This window comes from Hylobates moloch, unplaced genomic scaffold (genome assembly GCF_009828535.3).
Source record: "Hylobates moloch isolate HMO894 unplaced genomic scaffold, HMol_V3 SCAFFOLD_18, whole genome shotgun sequence".
NCBI lineage: Eukaryota > Metazoa > Chordata > Mammalia > Primates > Hylobatidae > Hylobates > Hylobates moloch.
Genome location: NW_026652293.1, coordinates 74,201,596 through 74,215,983, shown reverse-complemented (window position 1 = coordinate 74,215,983; position 14,388 = coordinate 74,201,596). Strand labels below are relative to the sequence as shown.

The 14,388-nt window shown below is 39.3% G+C and overlaps 1 protein-coding gene across 5 annotated transcripts in view; it reads right to left on the bottom strand.

Annotated features, from left to right (window-relative positions):
* The window catches only part of WDR64 (WD repeat domain 64), a 151,496-nt gene extending 139,316 nt beyond the window's left edge, over positions 1-12,180 (bottom strand). For 4 of the 5 annotated variants that reach the window (XR_009210759.1, XM_032136345.2, XM_058430588.1 and 1 more), the window contains exons 1-2: positions 11,874-12,180; positions 4,678-4,808 (exon numbers count right to left, since the gene is read on the bottom strand). Coding sequence is in view for 3 of the 5 variants with exons in the window: in XM_032136345.2 (XP_031992236.1) it covers positions 4,678-4,808; positions 11,874-12,018 (276 nt within the window). In the remaining 2 variants the exon portion in view is untranslated. Of the gene's footprint in view, positions 1-4,642; positions 4,809-11,873 lie in introns of those variants that run through there. The other variant, XM_058430589.1, reaches the window with a different exon arrangement.
* Positions 12,181-14,388: the final 2,208 nt, after the last annotated feature.

The following is a 14,388-nucleotide window of genomic DNA, read 5'->3' as shown; positions in this document are numbered from 1 at the left end:
TACAGATGATGGATCTGAAGCCCAGAAAGGTTAGGTCACATGGCTTGAAATAGAAATGCCCCTAGGAGCATTGACACAAATAGTTTGTGAGAAAAATGACAGGACAATGAAAGAAGAGCCTTCCTGCCCCATTTTTCTTAAACCTCAAGTGATTCTTTATATACACACAGTGTGCCAGAAGCTGGCCATGAGTTTTTCTATTAAACTTGCATACAATTTATAGGAACCCAAGGGATGTAACAGAATAATGTCATATGTTTTGTTTTTTTAAAGTCTTCGTCTTCTCTCTCCTTCTCCTTCTTCATAGAGACAGGGTCTTACCATGTTGCCCAGCCTGGTCTCAAACTCCTGGGCTCAAGCAATCCTCCTGCCTTGGCCTCTCAAAGTGCTGGGATTATAGGCATTAGACACTGCACCTGGCCCCAGGATGATGTCACATGAACTTACTACATAAAGAGGGAGAAAAATCTCAGCTCCAAGACCAAAACAGACTTTCTGTCCAGCTTTAGATAAGTCAATTGACCTTTTTGTGATTTTTCTCATCTTTATCATTTCAATAACATATCCTCCATAATCTACATTGCGTGGCTATTGTGAAGATTAAATGAGAACCTGAAAAGAAGGTTCTTGAAAAAAAGAAGACATTTTACAAATGAAGGAAGATTATGATGTTCTAACTAGAAAGGGAAAGAGGAGCAGACGTCAGAGAGAATGAGGCTTGATTTCCTCATCTGTAAAACAAACAAAAAAAATCTGATTTACTTTAGTATTTCATTCAGAGACCAAATTCTCAGTTACTGTAGAATTCCATGTAAATGGATTTATCACAGAGTGCTTTGTCTCATTTGTTGGCATTTATGGGATATCTTTAGAGCGTTGCTTTTCTGAATCTATGTGTGTAATAAAATATGAACAGACTTTTCTACCTTCCAAATGTTCATAATTTTTTTATATTGACATGAAACATTGGTTAGATACACATTTTCATATTTTAAGTGGTCCAAAATGATTGCATTAGAAATTCATGCACATAAACCACTGAGTGTGTGAGAAATATTAATAAGAAAATAGAGAACATTGAGAAAATGTGATTCTCAAAATCACATCTATCCCAAGTTTAATGACATTGCATTCAAGTTACCTATCTATGGGGGAATATCCACAGGGTTTACAAAGTGTGATAGAGATTAGATCCTGGAACAAAAAAACAAAACAATGCATTCATGTTGTACACTTACACAATTTAGGATAAAAACAGTCATTTCTGTGTGGCTGCAAAGTAGCTGACTGTTTCACTCTTCATTTGATTTCTCAAAATCTTTGGGTGGCTAAGAGCTCTTGTTAAATACATATATGTCTTCTACTTTATTGAATCAGTATATTTAGGAAAACAAAAACAAAAACAAAAAACAAACAAAAAAATAGCTATGATTCCATTTGCAGTATTGCTTTTAGGCCCAGGCTGAGGGGCCTAGGCTTTTAGAGTGGCGCTGTCCAGTTGAACTTTCTGCAATGATGGACATCTTCTGTAATCTGTCCTGTATAATACAATAGCCACTAGCCACATGTGAATATCGAGCACTTGAAATGTAACTAGTGCAACTGTGGAGCTGAATTTCTAACTTAATTTAAATGTAAGTAGCACATGTGGCTAGCAGCCACTTTGTTGGACAGCACAGCTTTAGAAGGCCCCACTCTAGTTTTTTCTGTGGAAGCTAATGGGCCATTGTCTACCAGGGGTACGTAACAATGCTTCTAAACCATGCCGTAGATTCCTTGAACCCCAGAATTCTCTCCCCAAAGGGGCCAAGTCTACTTTCAGGCCTGTGAAGCCTGTTATCCACCATATGAAGGTGGGTTGCACACCATTGGTGTGTACACCTCTAGCTCTGAGGGGGTGGCCAAGGGATAGTGTTTGTGGAGGTGAAGGTATGGAAGAGATTAGACATGTGGGCTGGGGTGCCCATATGTGAGCACATGGCCCCTCATGATGTAAGATGGAGCCAGCAATGGCAAAAGAAGGGACGGGGGTCAGGGCCAGCCTTCCCCTTTTCTTCATGTTTCAGTGTGAAACAGCAAGGAGCATGAGATTAAATTTTAAGTCAATTCGGGAACAGTTGGTATCTTTACAAACTGAGCCTCTCAATTATTATTCTGCTGTCTTTTTTCAATAGAGTTATCCCATGATACTTTCTCCTATTTGTTGCTTTTGTGAGTGGAATCTTTTTATTTTCTAGTTAGTTTTGGTGAGAGAGAGGGGTGGTTATTGCTGGTGTTCGTGGAAATTATTGATTCTTTCATGTATCTTTTTCGAGCTCTTTTGAACACTCTCGGTTCTAATAGTTTGCCATATAATTCTGTTGGATATTCTTGGTAGAATATCCACAAATAATGAGAATTTTGTATTTTTAAATAATTGATTACATGTCAATTCCATTTCTTGCCCTTTTCCCCTCTCTGCATTGCTTACTACCTCCAATAAAGTGTCGAAGATTAGTGGTGAATAGGCATCCTTTTCTTGTTCTTGATTTTAATGGGGTTGTGTCTAGTATTTCAGCAATAAAATGATCCTTGCTTAAATATGTTTCTGGTAAGTCTCTATGGTGGACCTATTCTAAAATGTCCTCCTCTTCCCTCCCACACACACAAGTCACACTTTTGTGTAATCTCTGTCCCTTAAATATGGTGGAAGCTGTGACTTACTTCTAATTAAGAGAATATGACAAATACGATGAGCTGTTTCTCCCATGATTATGTTACATTATATAAAATTTCCTCTTATCAGACTATGGAGGGAAAAATTCTCCTGCTGGCCTTGAAGATGCAAAGTTGTGAACTGCCAGTAAAGAGGGCCACATGGTGAGGGCTGCAGGCAGCTTCTAGGACAAGAGGGACACCTGCAGCCTCCAGTCAACAAGAAGCTGAGGCCCTCAGACTTACAACAGCAAGGCATTGAATTCTGCCAACAACCTGAATGAGCTTGGGGGCAGATTCTTCCCTAGTGGAGCTTCCAAATGAGAACCCAGCTTTGCCAACACCTTGATTGCAGCTTTATGATACCCCGAGCAGAGGACCCAGTGAAGCTGTCCCAGACTCCTGATCCATGCAAACTATGATATGTATTTCTTCTCATTGCTAAATTTATGATAATTTAGTACAGTAGCAATAGAATACTAATACAGTCAGTTTCCTTTCTCAAATTAATGGAATTTTCTATTCCTATTCTGCTGAGATTATTTTTCTTTTTAAAGCAAGGATGGCTATTGAATTCTTATTAGACATCTTTTTTACTTTTAATTTTACTTTAAGGTTGGAAGTCTGCAAACATTTTTCACTGAGGGCTAGGTAGTAAATATTTTAGGCCTCCAGGCCATTCAGCCTCTATCAAAACTACATAATTCTTCTATTGTAGCACAGAAGCAACCGTGGCCAATTTGTAAATGAGTGAGCATTGCTGTGTTCCAGTAAACTTTATTCACAACAAATGTGGCTGTCTATCCAGATTTGGCCCATAGGCCTTAGTTTGCTGACCTTGGATTGACATTAGCATATTATTTTTTCTCCCCTGACTTGTTAAATGAAGTATGTTTCTGGCTTGTCTAATATTGAACCACCCTTACTTTGCTGGGGTAAATTGTACTTGGAAATAATTTTTAATGCACTGCAGGATTCAACTTGTTAACATTTTATTTAGGAGTTTAGAATTTATATTTATAAGTAATATTGGCTTATAGTTGCCTGACATTTTGTCTATGTTCAATTCAGTGTTATTTTAGCTTCATAAAATGAGCTGGATAGCTTTTCAGCTTTTCCTACATTATAGAAACATGCATACAACATGGGAATTATATATTCCTCAAAGGCTTTGTAGAAACTTTTTTCATTTGCAATTTTTTCCTAAAATTAATTAATTTGTTTTTTATTTGGGTGATGTGAGGGATTTGGCTATCTTTTATTTTAGGCTTCTAATTTATTATATCAGAATTTATTAACATTTTCTTTTTAGCCTGATGTGGTCAATTTTGAAATGGCTCCATATATATTTGATAGAGTTGTATTTTTCCTGTGTCTTGGGTTTAAATTCTCCTTATACATATCCATCGGCTTATAAAATGTGGTATTCAAATCCCTTAGATTCTTACTTTTTCTTTTGTCTACTATTTCTATTTATTTTTTTAAAGAACCAGATAATTTATAAAAATTATTTAATTTCTCTGTATGGATATGTGTAATTCTTTAAGAATAAATTCCATGGTGATCAGAAAACAACTCAGGGAATATAACAGGTAGTCAATTGTAGCCTCTTCTCTTATATTAATAATTTGGATGCACTGAAAATTTGTGCACATTGAACCCATTGAAAAGAAATATCTCATATAAAGTGAAATGAAGACCATTAAAATCTTGGTTGTTGTTAGAGGTGTATAGCTCTTCCAACTGGCAGCTTGGTCTGAAAATATTTAAGAGTTGTTTATTAATATTACAGCTAAATAGTTACCTACTTTACCCACTTTCATTTGTGGGCAGTGGCCATGTCTTAATGGGTGTAGGTATTGAAACTGACACATGCACGTTGTGATTCAACCCCTGTGGGAGTAACACTTTGTTTTAATTATTTATTCCAAACTTAGAAAAATAATACCTGGATTTCATATTATGAACATGAAATGAGTCTACCTCACACCAGTCTGCAGATGCATCCGTGTTGTTGCACAGTTTCCTGTAAAAGCGTTTCACATCTTGATTCTGCACATCTGGACCAAAGAGCTTCTGTACTGATGCATAAAACTTGTCATAACCAATTGCATCTGCATTAAAAAAAGTACAGTACATTTTCATCAAATTCCAAGGACTACCTTTTGTATTTCAGCTACATTTTTTATTTCCTAACCTTCTATTTTCTTATCTCAATCTATAAAAACCAGATTTATTTGCATTTTAAAGACCTCATCTTTGCACAATCCTAAGCAAAAAGAACAAAGCTGGAGGCATCACACTACCTGACTTCAAACTATACTACCAGGCTGGAGTAATCCAAAGCATGGTACTGGTAGAAGAAGACACACTCAGACCAATGGAACAGAATAGAGAACCCAAAAATAAGACTGCACACCTACAACCATCTGATTTTCTACAAACCTGACAAAAACAAGCAATGGGGAAAGAATTCCCTATTTAACAAATGGTGCTGGGAGGACTGGATAGCCAAATGTAGAAAATTGAAACTGGACCCCTTCCTTATACCATTTACAAAAATCAACTCAGGATGGATTAAAGACTTAAATGTAAAACCCAAAACTATAAAAACTCTAGAAGAAAATCTAGGCAATACCATTCAGGACAGAGGTACAGGCAAAGATTTCATGATAAAGATACCAAAAGCAATTGCAACAAAAGCAAAAATTGACAAATGGGATCTAATTAAACTTAAGAGCTTCTGCACAGCAAAAGAAACTATCATCGGAGTGAACAGACAACCTACAGAATGGGAGAAAATTTTTGCAATCTATCCATCTGGCAAAGGTCTAATATCCAGCATCTACAAGGAACTTAAGCAAATTTACAAGAAAAAAATGAACAACCCCATTAAAAAGTAGGCAAAGGACATGAACAAACACTTCTCAGAGAAGACATTCATGTGGCCAACAAATATACGAAAAAAAGCTCATCATCACTGGTCATTACACAAATGCAAATCAAAATCACAATGAGATAATATCTCATACCAGTCATAATGGCTACTATTGAAAAGTCAAAATACAACAGATGCTGGCAAGGTTGGGGAGAAAAAGGAAGGCTTTTACACTGTTGATGGGAGTGTAAATTAGTTCAACCATTGTGGAAGACAGTGTGGTGATTCCTCAAAGACCTAGAGGCAGAAATACCATTTGACCCAGCAATCCCATTACTGAGTATATACCCAAAGGAATAGAAATCATTGTATTATAAAGATACATGCATGCATATGCTCATTGCAGCACTGTTCCCAATAGCAAAGATATGGAATCAATACAAATGCCCATCAATGACAGACTGGATAAAGAAATTGTGGTATATATACACAATGGAATACTATGCAGCCATAAAAAGGAGTGAGATCATGTCCTTTGCAGGGACATGGATGGTTCTGGAGGCCATTATCTTTAGCAAACTAACGCAGGAACAGACAACCAAATACCACATGTTCTCACTTATATGTAGGAGCTGAATGATGAGAACACAAGGACACATGGTGGCTAAAAACACCCAGTGGGGCCTGTCACGGGGTTGTGGGGGTGTGGAGGGAGAGCATGAGGAAGAATAGCTAATGGATGTTGGGCTTGATACCTGGCGATGGGATGATTTGTGCAGCACCACCATGGCACACGTTTATGTAATAAACCTGCACATCCTGCACACGTACCCCTGAACTTAAAAAAAAAAAAAAAGATCTTGTGTTTGCAAACGTAATCAGGCCTTTGGCTAAAATATTACTAAATAAGAAGAAAATATTTTACTATGGTGTTTGATACATTCTCCCTGGTTTCTGTTTAAGATATTTTAGGAGTTTTGTTCAGGAATGCAAAAATTCAAGAATGAATTGCCTTTTTCCTGTTGTAAAAAGTTTCACCATTGGAGTCTTTGGTAGAATTCATCTTGAGTGGAAGGTGGAAGTGAACAAAGAGAAATTCTTTTTTTTTTTGAGACAGGATCTTGCTCTGTCACTCAGGCTGGAGTGTAGTGGCACAATCATGACCCACTGTAGCTTTTACCTCCCAGGATCAAGTGATCCTCCCAGCGCAACCCCCCAAGTAGCTGGGACTACAGGCACCCACCACCACGCCCAGCTAATATTTTATTTTTTGTAGAGACAGGGTCTCACTATGTTGCCCAGGCTGGTCTCAGACTCCTAGCTTCAAGCGATCCTCCCACTTCAGCCTCCCAAAGTGCTGGGATTACAGATGTGAGCCACTGTGCCTGGCGAGCAATTCTTAACTGGTTCTTGAACTCTATGTAAACACACACACACACACACACACACACCCCATTGCTTGAATCTTGATTTTGTCAAATTTTGTAATTCCCTAGGATAAGACTATTGAATCTAAGGACAGGAAGGAATTAGATGTGAGGCTTTCTCAAACTGTATAGACAAGATCAGATGGTTTTATTTAGTTAAAAATATAATGAGTATCTCATGTGTAAGAACTGAGCCAGACATTGGGCTTAGAATAGAAAATTAGATAAGCAAGATCCCTGCCCTCAGGGAGCTTATATTATAGCGGGAAATCAGAAAAGTAACAAGTGAACAAACTATTTACAGATTGTGACAGGCAAGGCGAATTAATAAAGATAGATGTTACATGAGTGGTTACCTGTGTATAAGGTGAAAAGCAGTATTGCTGCAAAAGGGCACGAGGGAACTTTCTGGGACTCTAGAAATGTTCCCTGTCTTGATCTGGATGGTGGCTAAAGGTGTGTTTACCAAGGTTCAAATTTACAGAGCTACCTCCTTAAGAAGAGTACATTTTACGGGCTTTATTATACGTATGTCAAGCTCAGTAACAAAGTTAAAATAAACAAGTTGTTGTAGAATAAGCACAAAAAAGGAAAGCAGTAGGGAGCTATGATAGAATTGTATGGCGGTGGCAAGTAGGGGTAGACCTCAGGGAAGGCCTCTTTAAGGAGGTGGGTAAAGAGTTAAGCTGAGACCTGATGAGCAAAAAAAGAGTCAGCCACATAGAAAGCTAGACAAGAGCCTTTTAGGCAGAGGCTGATCAACATGAAGGCCTGTTGCTGCACAGGCTTGGCATGTTCCAAGAAGGTCAGTAGGTATGAAGTACCTACAGTGAGGACTGTGGAAAGTGCTGTGAGGTGAGACCAGGGGCGAAGGAGGGAAGAGCTAGAGTCAGAAGCGGGTATTTTCTTTTAAGCATGATGGTAAGATGTCGTTGGGGTGTTTTATAGGGTGAAATGATATAATATGCCTTTAAAAAAATTTAAAGCACACTTGCTGCTGCTAGGAGGCCAGATGGAAAGACGTAAAACTAGTGGAGGGCAATTGCATTAGTGTAGGCTTCAGAAAACGGAGGTTTGGGCCAGGGTAACACTGAGGGTGATTGCACATCCTGGGCTGCCATGGAAAGTCTCATTTATGCCTCTTTTTAAAATTATTAATAACATTCCCTTTCAGTCTTGAAAGTGTCCCCAGTTGGATGGTAAGTGGCACCCTAGGATACAGGCACCCTAGAGCTAGTAGTGGAGATGGTAAGATATGGTTGGAAGTAGTAGAATTATAAAGATATGCTAGTGGGTTGGAAGTTTTGGGGGCAGAAGTGGTAAGCGAAGGAAAGGCAGGAATCTAGAGCAGTGGTTCTTATCCAGGGGAGATTTTGCACCTCACCTCCATCTCCAGACACACACACACACACACACACACACACACAACATTTGGCAAAGACTGGAGACATTTTTGACTGTCACAACTAGGAGTAGGTGTGCTACTGGCATCTAGAGGGTAGAGGCCAAGGATGCTGCTTAACATCCTACAATGCACGAGACAGCCCCCACCCTACCCCCCTCAACTCCACACACGCACAAATATACAAATAATTATTTAGCCAAAACATCAATAGTGCCAAGGTTAAGATACCTGGTTCTAGAATGACACTCAGGTTTCCAGTTTCAAAACTCAGCAAATGTTGATCTATTTACCAAAAAGCAGGGCAATGGGAAAAAGATTGTTGGGGAAAATAAAGCACTCTATTTTGGTAATATTGAGTCAGAAATTCTTATGAGGCATCTAAACAGTTACTTAGCTGTTTTATATTTATTTACACCAACTGGTACAAGATATGAGTTTCATTGTAAATATCACTGGATGAGAATAATGAGACTTTTTTGTCCTGGGATAAAATTAATTCCACCAGGTCATTCACAAGATCGAAGAGCATTACTTTTGAACAAATTCCTTCAATCTACTTGATATCATTTTTGAGGTAGACCCTGTTCCATTAAAAACATTCTCTCTAATTCTTAGTTCCTTGCCTGTAATAGTGAGAGGTAGACCTTATTTTCCAATATTTGTTAATAAATATGAATTTGTGCCAGACAGTATTAACAGCCTGACAAAAGTTAAGATTACATTTCTCCCTTCTCCTCACTCTTTTTAGGCCACTTGAAAGTAACAAGTTTACCACTAGAAGGTAACTTGTCTAGCAGTATGTAGTTTTCATCAAATCTTAAAAGCTATAGAGAAAGGAAATTTTCAGTGTGGCTTTGTGATTGTAAGTTTCTTAATGAGAGCAAGGTCAACTTGTGCATTTAGAACACATTGAAGGAGTACCTTCTGGACACCAGACCCTGTGCCAGCCTGAGGTTCAGAAAGCCTTCAAAACAACCACAGGCCAATGGTGGAGGATAAGGGGCAGGAATGAATGAACACATTAATATCAATTTCAGCAGGTTAAATGCAGCAGGTAAATTCCCCAAGATGGCAATAAAATGCATTAACAGTGCTGAGGATGGCTTTGCTTAGGGAAAGTTCAGAAGTTTTTACAAAGAGGTGACATTTGATTTGGGTCTTGAAAGATGAGCAAGAGTTTACAGGCACCAAAAAAAAAAAAAAAGGCACTCCATATTGGGGAATGACATGCGCAAAATCAGAGTCATTAAGAGCATGTTTGGAAATGCCAAAAAGTTTGTTTTAGGGCAGAAGGTGCATGAAGGGAAATGCCAGGAGTTGAGACTAAAAAGCTGGGCTGAAGCAAGCTGTGAATGGCCTTGCATGCTTTGTTAGTATACATGGATTTTAGAGGTGAGCTAAAAAACCAGGAATATGGCAGATCAATAATTTTTAAAATGAAAAACTCTTGGCAGAAGTATAGAGAAATGATTAACTCGGCAAAAAGACTATTTTTGGGGGGGTGAGGGGGGACAGAATCTCACTCTGTAGCCCAGGCTGGAGTTCAGTGGTGCGTTCTTGGCTCACTGCAACCTCTGCCTCCCGGGTCCTGGTTCAAGCAATTCTCCTGGCTCAGCCTCCCGAGTAGCTGGGATTACAGGCACATGTCACCATGCCCAGCTAATTTTTGCATTTTTAGTAGAGACAAGGTTTCATCATGTTGGCAAGGCTAGTCTTAAACTCCTGACTTCGTGATCCGCCCACCTCGGCCTCCCAAAGTGCTGAGATTACAGGCGTGAGCCACCGCGCCTGGCCAAGAAGACTATTACAGTAATAGGCTGTTGTAATAAGCCAAGAGATAGATACCATGACATAGTGAAAGGTTACAGAGGTTTAGTATCCATTATCCAAAATACTTGGAACTAGAAGTGTTTCAGATTATGGATTTTTTTTTTCAGATTTTGGGATATTTACATATACTGTACATAGTGAGATGTCTTGGGAATAGGACACAAGTTTAAACACAAAATTTATTTACACTTAATATACACCTTATACATATAGCCTGGAGGTAATTTCATACAATAGTTTTAATAATTCTGTGCATGAAACAAAGTTTGTGTGCATTGAATCACCAGAAAGCAAATATTAATATGCCCCTATCTCATGTCAGCTCTCAAAAAGTTTTGAATTTTGGAGCATTTTAGATTTTGGATTTTTGGATTAGGGATGCTCAGCCTATACCAAGATATCTGGCTTAAGAAACTAGTTAGATGGTAGCTATGCTCTAAGACTGAGAGAGAACACAGTAGGCAAAGCTCAAGGAGAAAAAGAAGCAAAGAAAGAATTGAGACAGGGGAAAAATAAGAATGATATGATGAAAGACGCAGGACAAGGAAGTTTCTTGAAGGAGAGGCAGCTAACAATGTTAATCTAGTGCAATGGCCAAGTAGGCTGGAAAATGAAAACAATTTATTGAATTTGGCAACTATATTAGGTTATCAGATAGCTTGGTTAGAGCATTTTCAGCAAAGTGATCAGAGAAGCCAGACCTGAGTAGATTGAAAGTTAAGTGGTGATATTGTCAGGAAATTCAGTGGAGAAGGAAAGGAGAGGCATACAGTGGTAGCTAAAAGAAAAGAGAAAGTCAAGGTCATGGTGCTTGAGTATATTTTTAGACTGAGAGGACAAATCCAGTAGAAAAGGAGATTTTGAAGCTGCTGCAGCAAACCGATAGCCTTGAAGGGGAGGAGAAATAGAAAGGACAGCTGCTGCTTTCAGTGATTCAGAAGTGGAGAAAGGGGGTTTGAGAAAATTCTTATCTTTTGACCTTGCTTTGTTCTGTTAGTCTTTCACTCTGCCATGTAGCTTTATTTTTCACAGCTGTCCTCAATACGCCAAAGCTGAACACTACACCACTCCCCTTGAATCTCGTCTATGCACTGGCATCTCTGCTGCAAATCCTCCTGTAAGACCACTGTCCACCATATTCTCCTTAGCTTGCATCCCCAAGATCATTCCTGCCTAGAGATATGGAGAGTGGCCAAGACAATGGAATCATGGTGAGGCAGGAAGCTGCACTTCTTATGAAAGTCTTTATGGTCTCATGATATCTTTACGCTAAGAAAGAGCAGTGCTATACACTACTGAGCATCCCAGGGCAACCAGTGAGCCATCAAATGGCAGCGTCTACAGAAGAACACTGGACGTCATTTAATCCAATCCCATAGTTTTACAATCGAAGCAACTTAGGTTCAGAGAAGTAAAAACAAAACAAAACGAAAACAAAAACAAAACAAAGCAAAACAAAAGCTTCCTCATGTCCGCTTTGTTATTTAGGGACACAGAAAGAACAAGAACTCAGGTCTTCATGCCCTTTCAGCACCCATTCTTTCACATTAAGCTCTGATGCTTCTCTCTGATGGCTTAAAACATTTTCCATTTCTAACCAACAGACCCAATTGGACTATCGTGTAATCACTGATCTTACCTTCTTTATGGATAAATAAGCCTGCTCTTTCATCTCTTTTCTGGGCTGCTGTTTGTTCAACCAATTTTTCAAATCTTTTCAAAGCCTTTTTGAAATTGCTAATCTGAAGTGCCGTGTTGAGACGCTTTTCCTTCCTGATATCCATAGGGTCATAGGGGATCTTTTACTTCTGTACAGAAAGAATACTGCAAGTTTACCAATTTGGAAAACTTTCCAGTTGTTACAATGCCTCCCTGCTGTCTCAGTTTTTGCCCTAGGTCTAATTCCTTTGATCTGAAAATCCCATACTGCGGGTAGGAGTAAGAGTTGCCACTAGGCTGTTAGCAGGGAGGAAAGCTGATTTAGGTCTGATGCATTTCATATAGACAAACATTTCAGTAAAAATCCTGACCTCACAATGTTATCAGTGTACTTCATAGGGTCCTTATTGCATCATAATATCTCTGTAACATCCTACTTCCTTCATAAGGAGGAGATTGAGATTTTTTTCCCCACAGACTGTGTGTGTGTGTGTGTGTGTGTGTGTGTGTGTGCGCACGCACGCGCATGCACATGTGTGTGCTGTGTATACTGCTTGAGAGGGAAAAGGAATTAGTAAATACCAAGTAAGAAAACTGGGTAATATTTTCTCCCTCTTGTATCTCTTTTTACCTCAAACCTTTTGCCTTTGCCTTCCTCACAATATCACAGAAAGTAAAGTTTGGCTGGGCACGGTGGCTCACGCTTGTAATCCCAGCACTTTGGGAGGCCGAGGCGAGTGGACCACCTGAGGTCAGGAGTTCAAGACCAGCCTGGCCAACATGGTGAAACCCTGTCTCTACTAAAAATACAAAAATTAGCTGGATGTGGTGGCGGGCACCTGTGATCTCAGCTACTCAGGAGGCTGAGGCAGAAGAATCACTTGAACCTGGGAGTCGGAGGTTACAGTGAGCTGAGATCACACCACTGCACTCCAGCCTGGGTGAGAGAGTGAGACTCCTTCTAAAAAAAAAAAAAAAGTAATATTCATACTTATTCTTGCCACTATACTGGATATGGAAATCGAACTTCTAAAGATGAAATGTATTTCAGCACCTGTCATTTCTACCACAAACATTTTTAGAGGTCATAGGGAATACAAATGCTCTTCTTCCTTTGTGCATTGTCCTTCGATTGAAATAATAAAGTGAGCCAAGGATGAGGAAGGAGTGGCTTCTGATTATGAGGACAGCTTTTCAAGGTAAGGGGTCAGTTGAATTAGAAGAGGCCTTTCTGCACATCTCCTTCCCAGTCATTGCAATCTCCAATCCGATTTAGTCCAATTGCTATCGACTCCAGTTTTCCAATTTTCAACTTTTTATGGGAAGGAGAAGTTGTTTAATGTTTCTCAACAATTAGTTAACTTCCTATGGCTTAGGTGAGTTAGATAAATTTCCTACCCCTTGGTAGTCCATCTTTTAAAACATTCTTCAAGAACTTGCATTCAGAGATGAAGCAGATGTCATTTCAGAGCACCTCTAATTCCAGTACTGTCTTCTTGGTGTCCACCTCTAACTATCTGTTAGGAGAGCGCAGTAAGGTTTTATTTAAAGAAAAATCCCCCAACCCCATTTGTTTCTCCTCCTTTTTCCTTTAAAGCTTTCAAACCACTGTACAGTGACGTCTGGAGAACCACTCTTCCTACAATTCTAACACATTCACCATTAATTCATCTAGGAAATATTTACTGAATACACACTTCATGCTAGAGGCTGTTTTAGACACTAAGGATACAGCAGTGAATAAAATAGCTTCTCAAGTTTATAGACTAATGCAGAAGACAGACAAACAAATAAATAATGTATCAGTGGGCAATTGTGCTACAAAGAGAGAGGAATTTTGTGTGTATTAGGGTCGGGGGTAAAAATCAAAGTAAAAGAGGTAGGGAGCTCAGGGAATTCCCCATTAATAGAAAGATTTCTGGGCAGAAACCTGGAAGAAGTGAGGTAGCAAGCCATGTGGATAAATGGCAGAAGGATGTTCTAGGGACAGTAGGCGTAAAGTCCTGAGATCAGTGTGTGCTTCACATATCTGAGAAACAACAGAGGCCAGTGTGACTGAGGTGGCATGGGATGAGAGAGAGAGGTAGAGAGAGAAGGCAAGAGAGCCAGGGGGTGGCGTCCAGATCACGTAGGATCTTATAGGCTGTGTTAGGACTTTGGCTTTTACTCTGAGGTGGAAAGTTTTTGAGCAGAACAGTGACATGATCTGACGTGCATTTGAAAAGAATCATTCCAGCTGCTTTGAGGAGAATAAACTGAAAGGGAGAGAGGGTAGAAGCCAGGAAGGCAGTTAAGTGGAAATTTCAGTAATGCAAGTAAGAGATGACAGTGGTTTAGATTAGGGCGCTAGTGATGGAGGCTGTGCGAAGTGGTCAGATTGTGTGAAGGTAGATGTGACAGATGTGCTAATAGATCAGATGGGGGTATGAGAGCAAGAGAAGGATCAAGGATAACTCCAGGGATTCTGGCCCTAAGAAATCAAAAAGATGGAATTA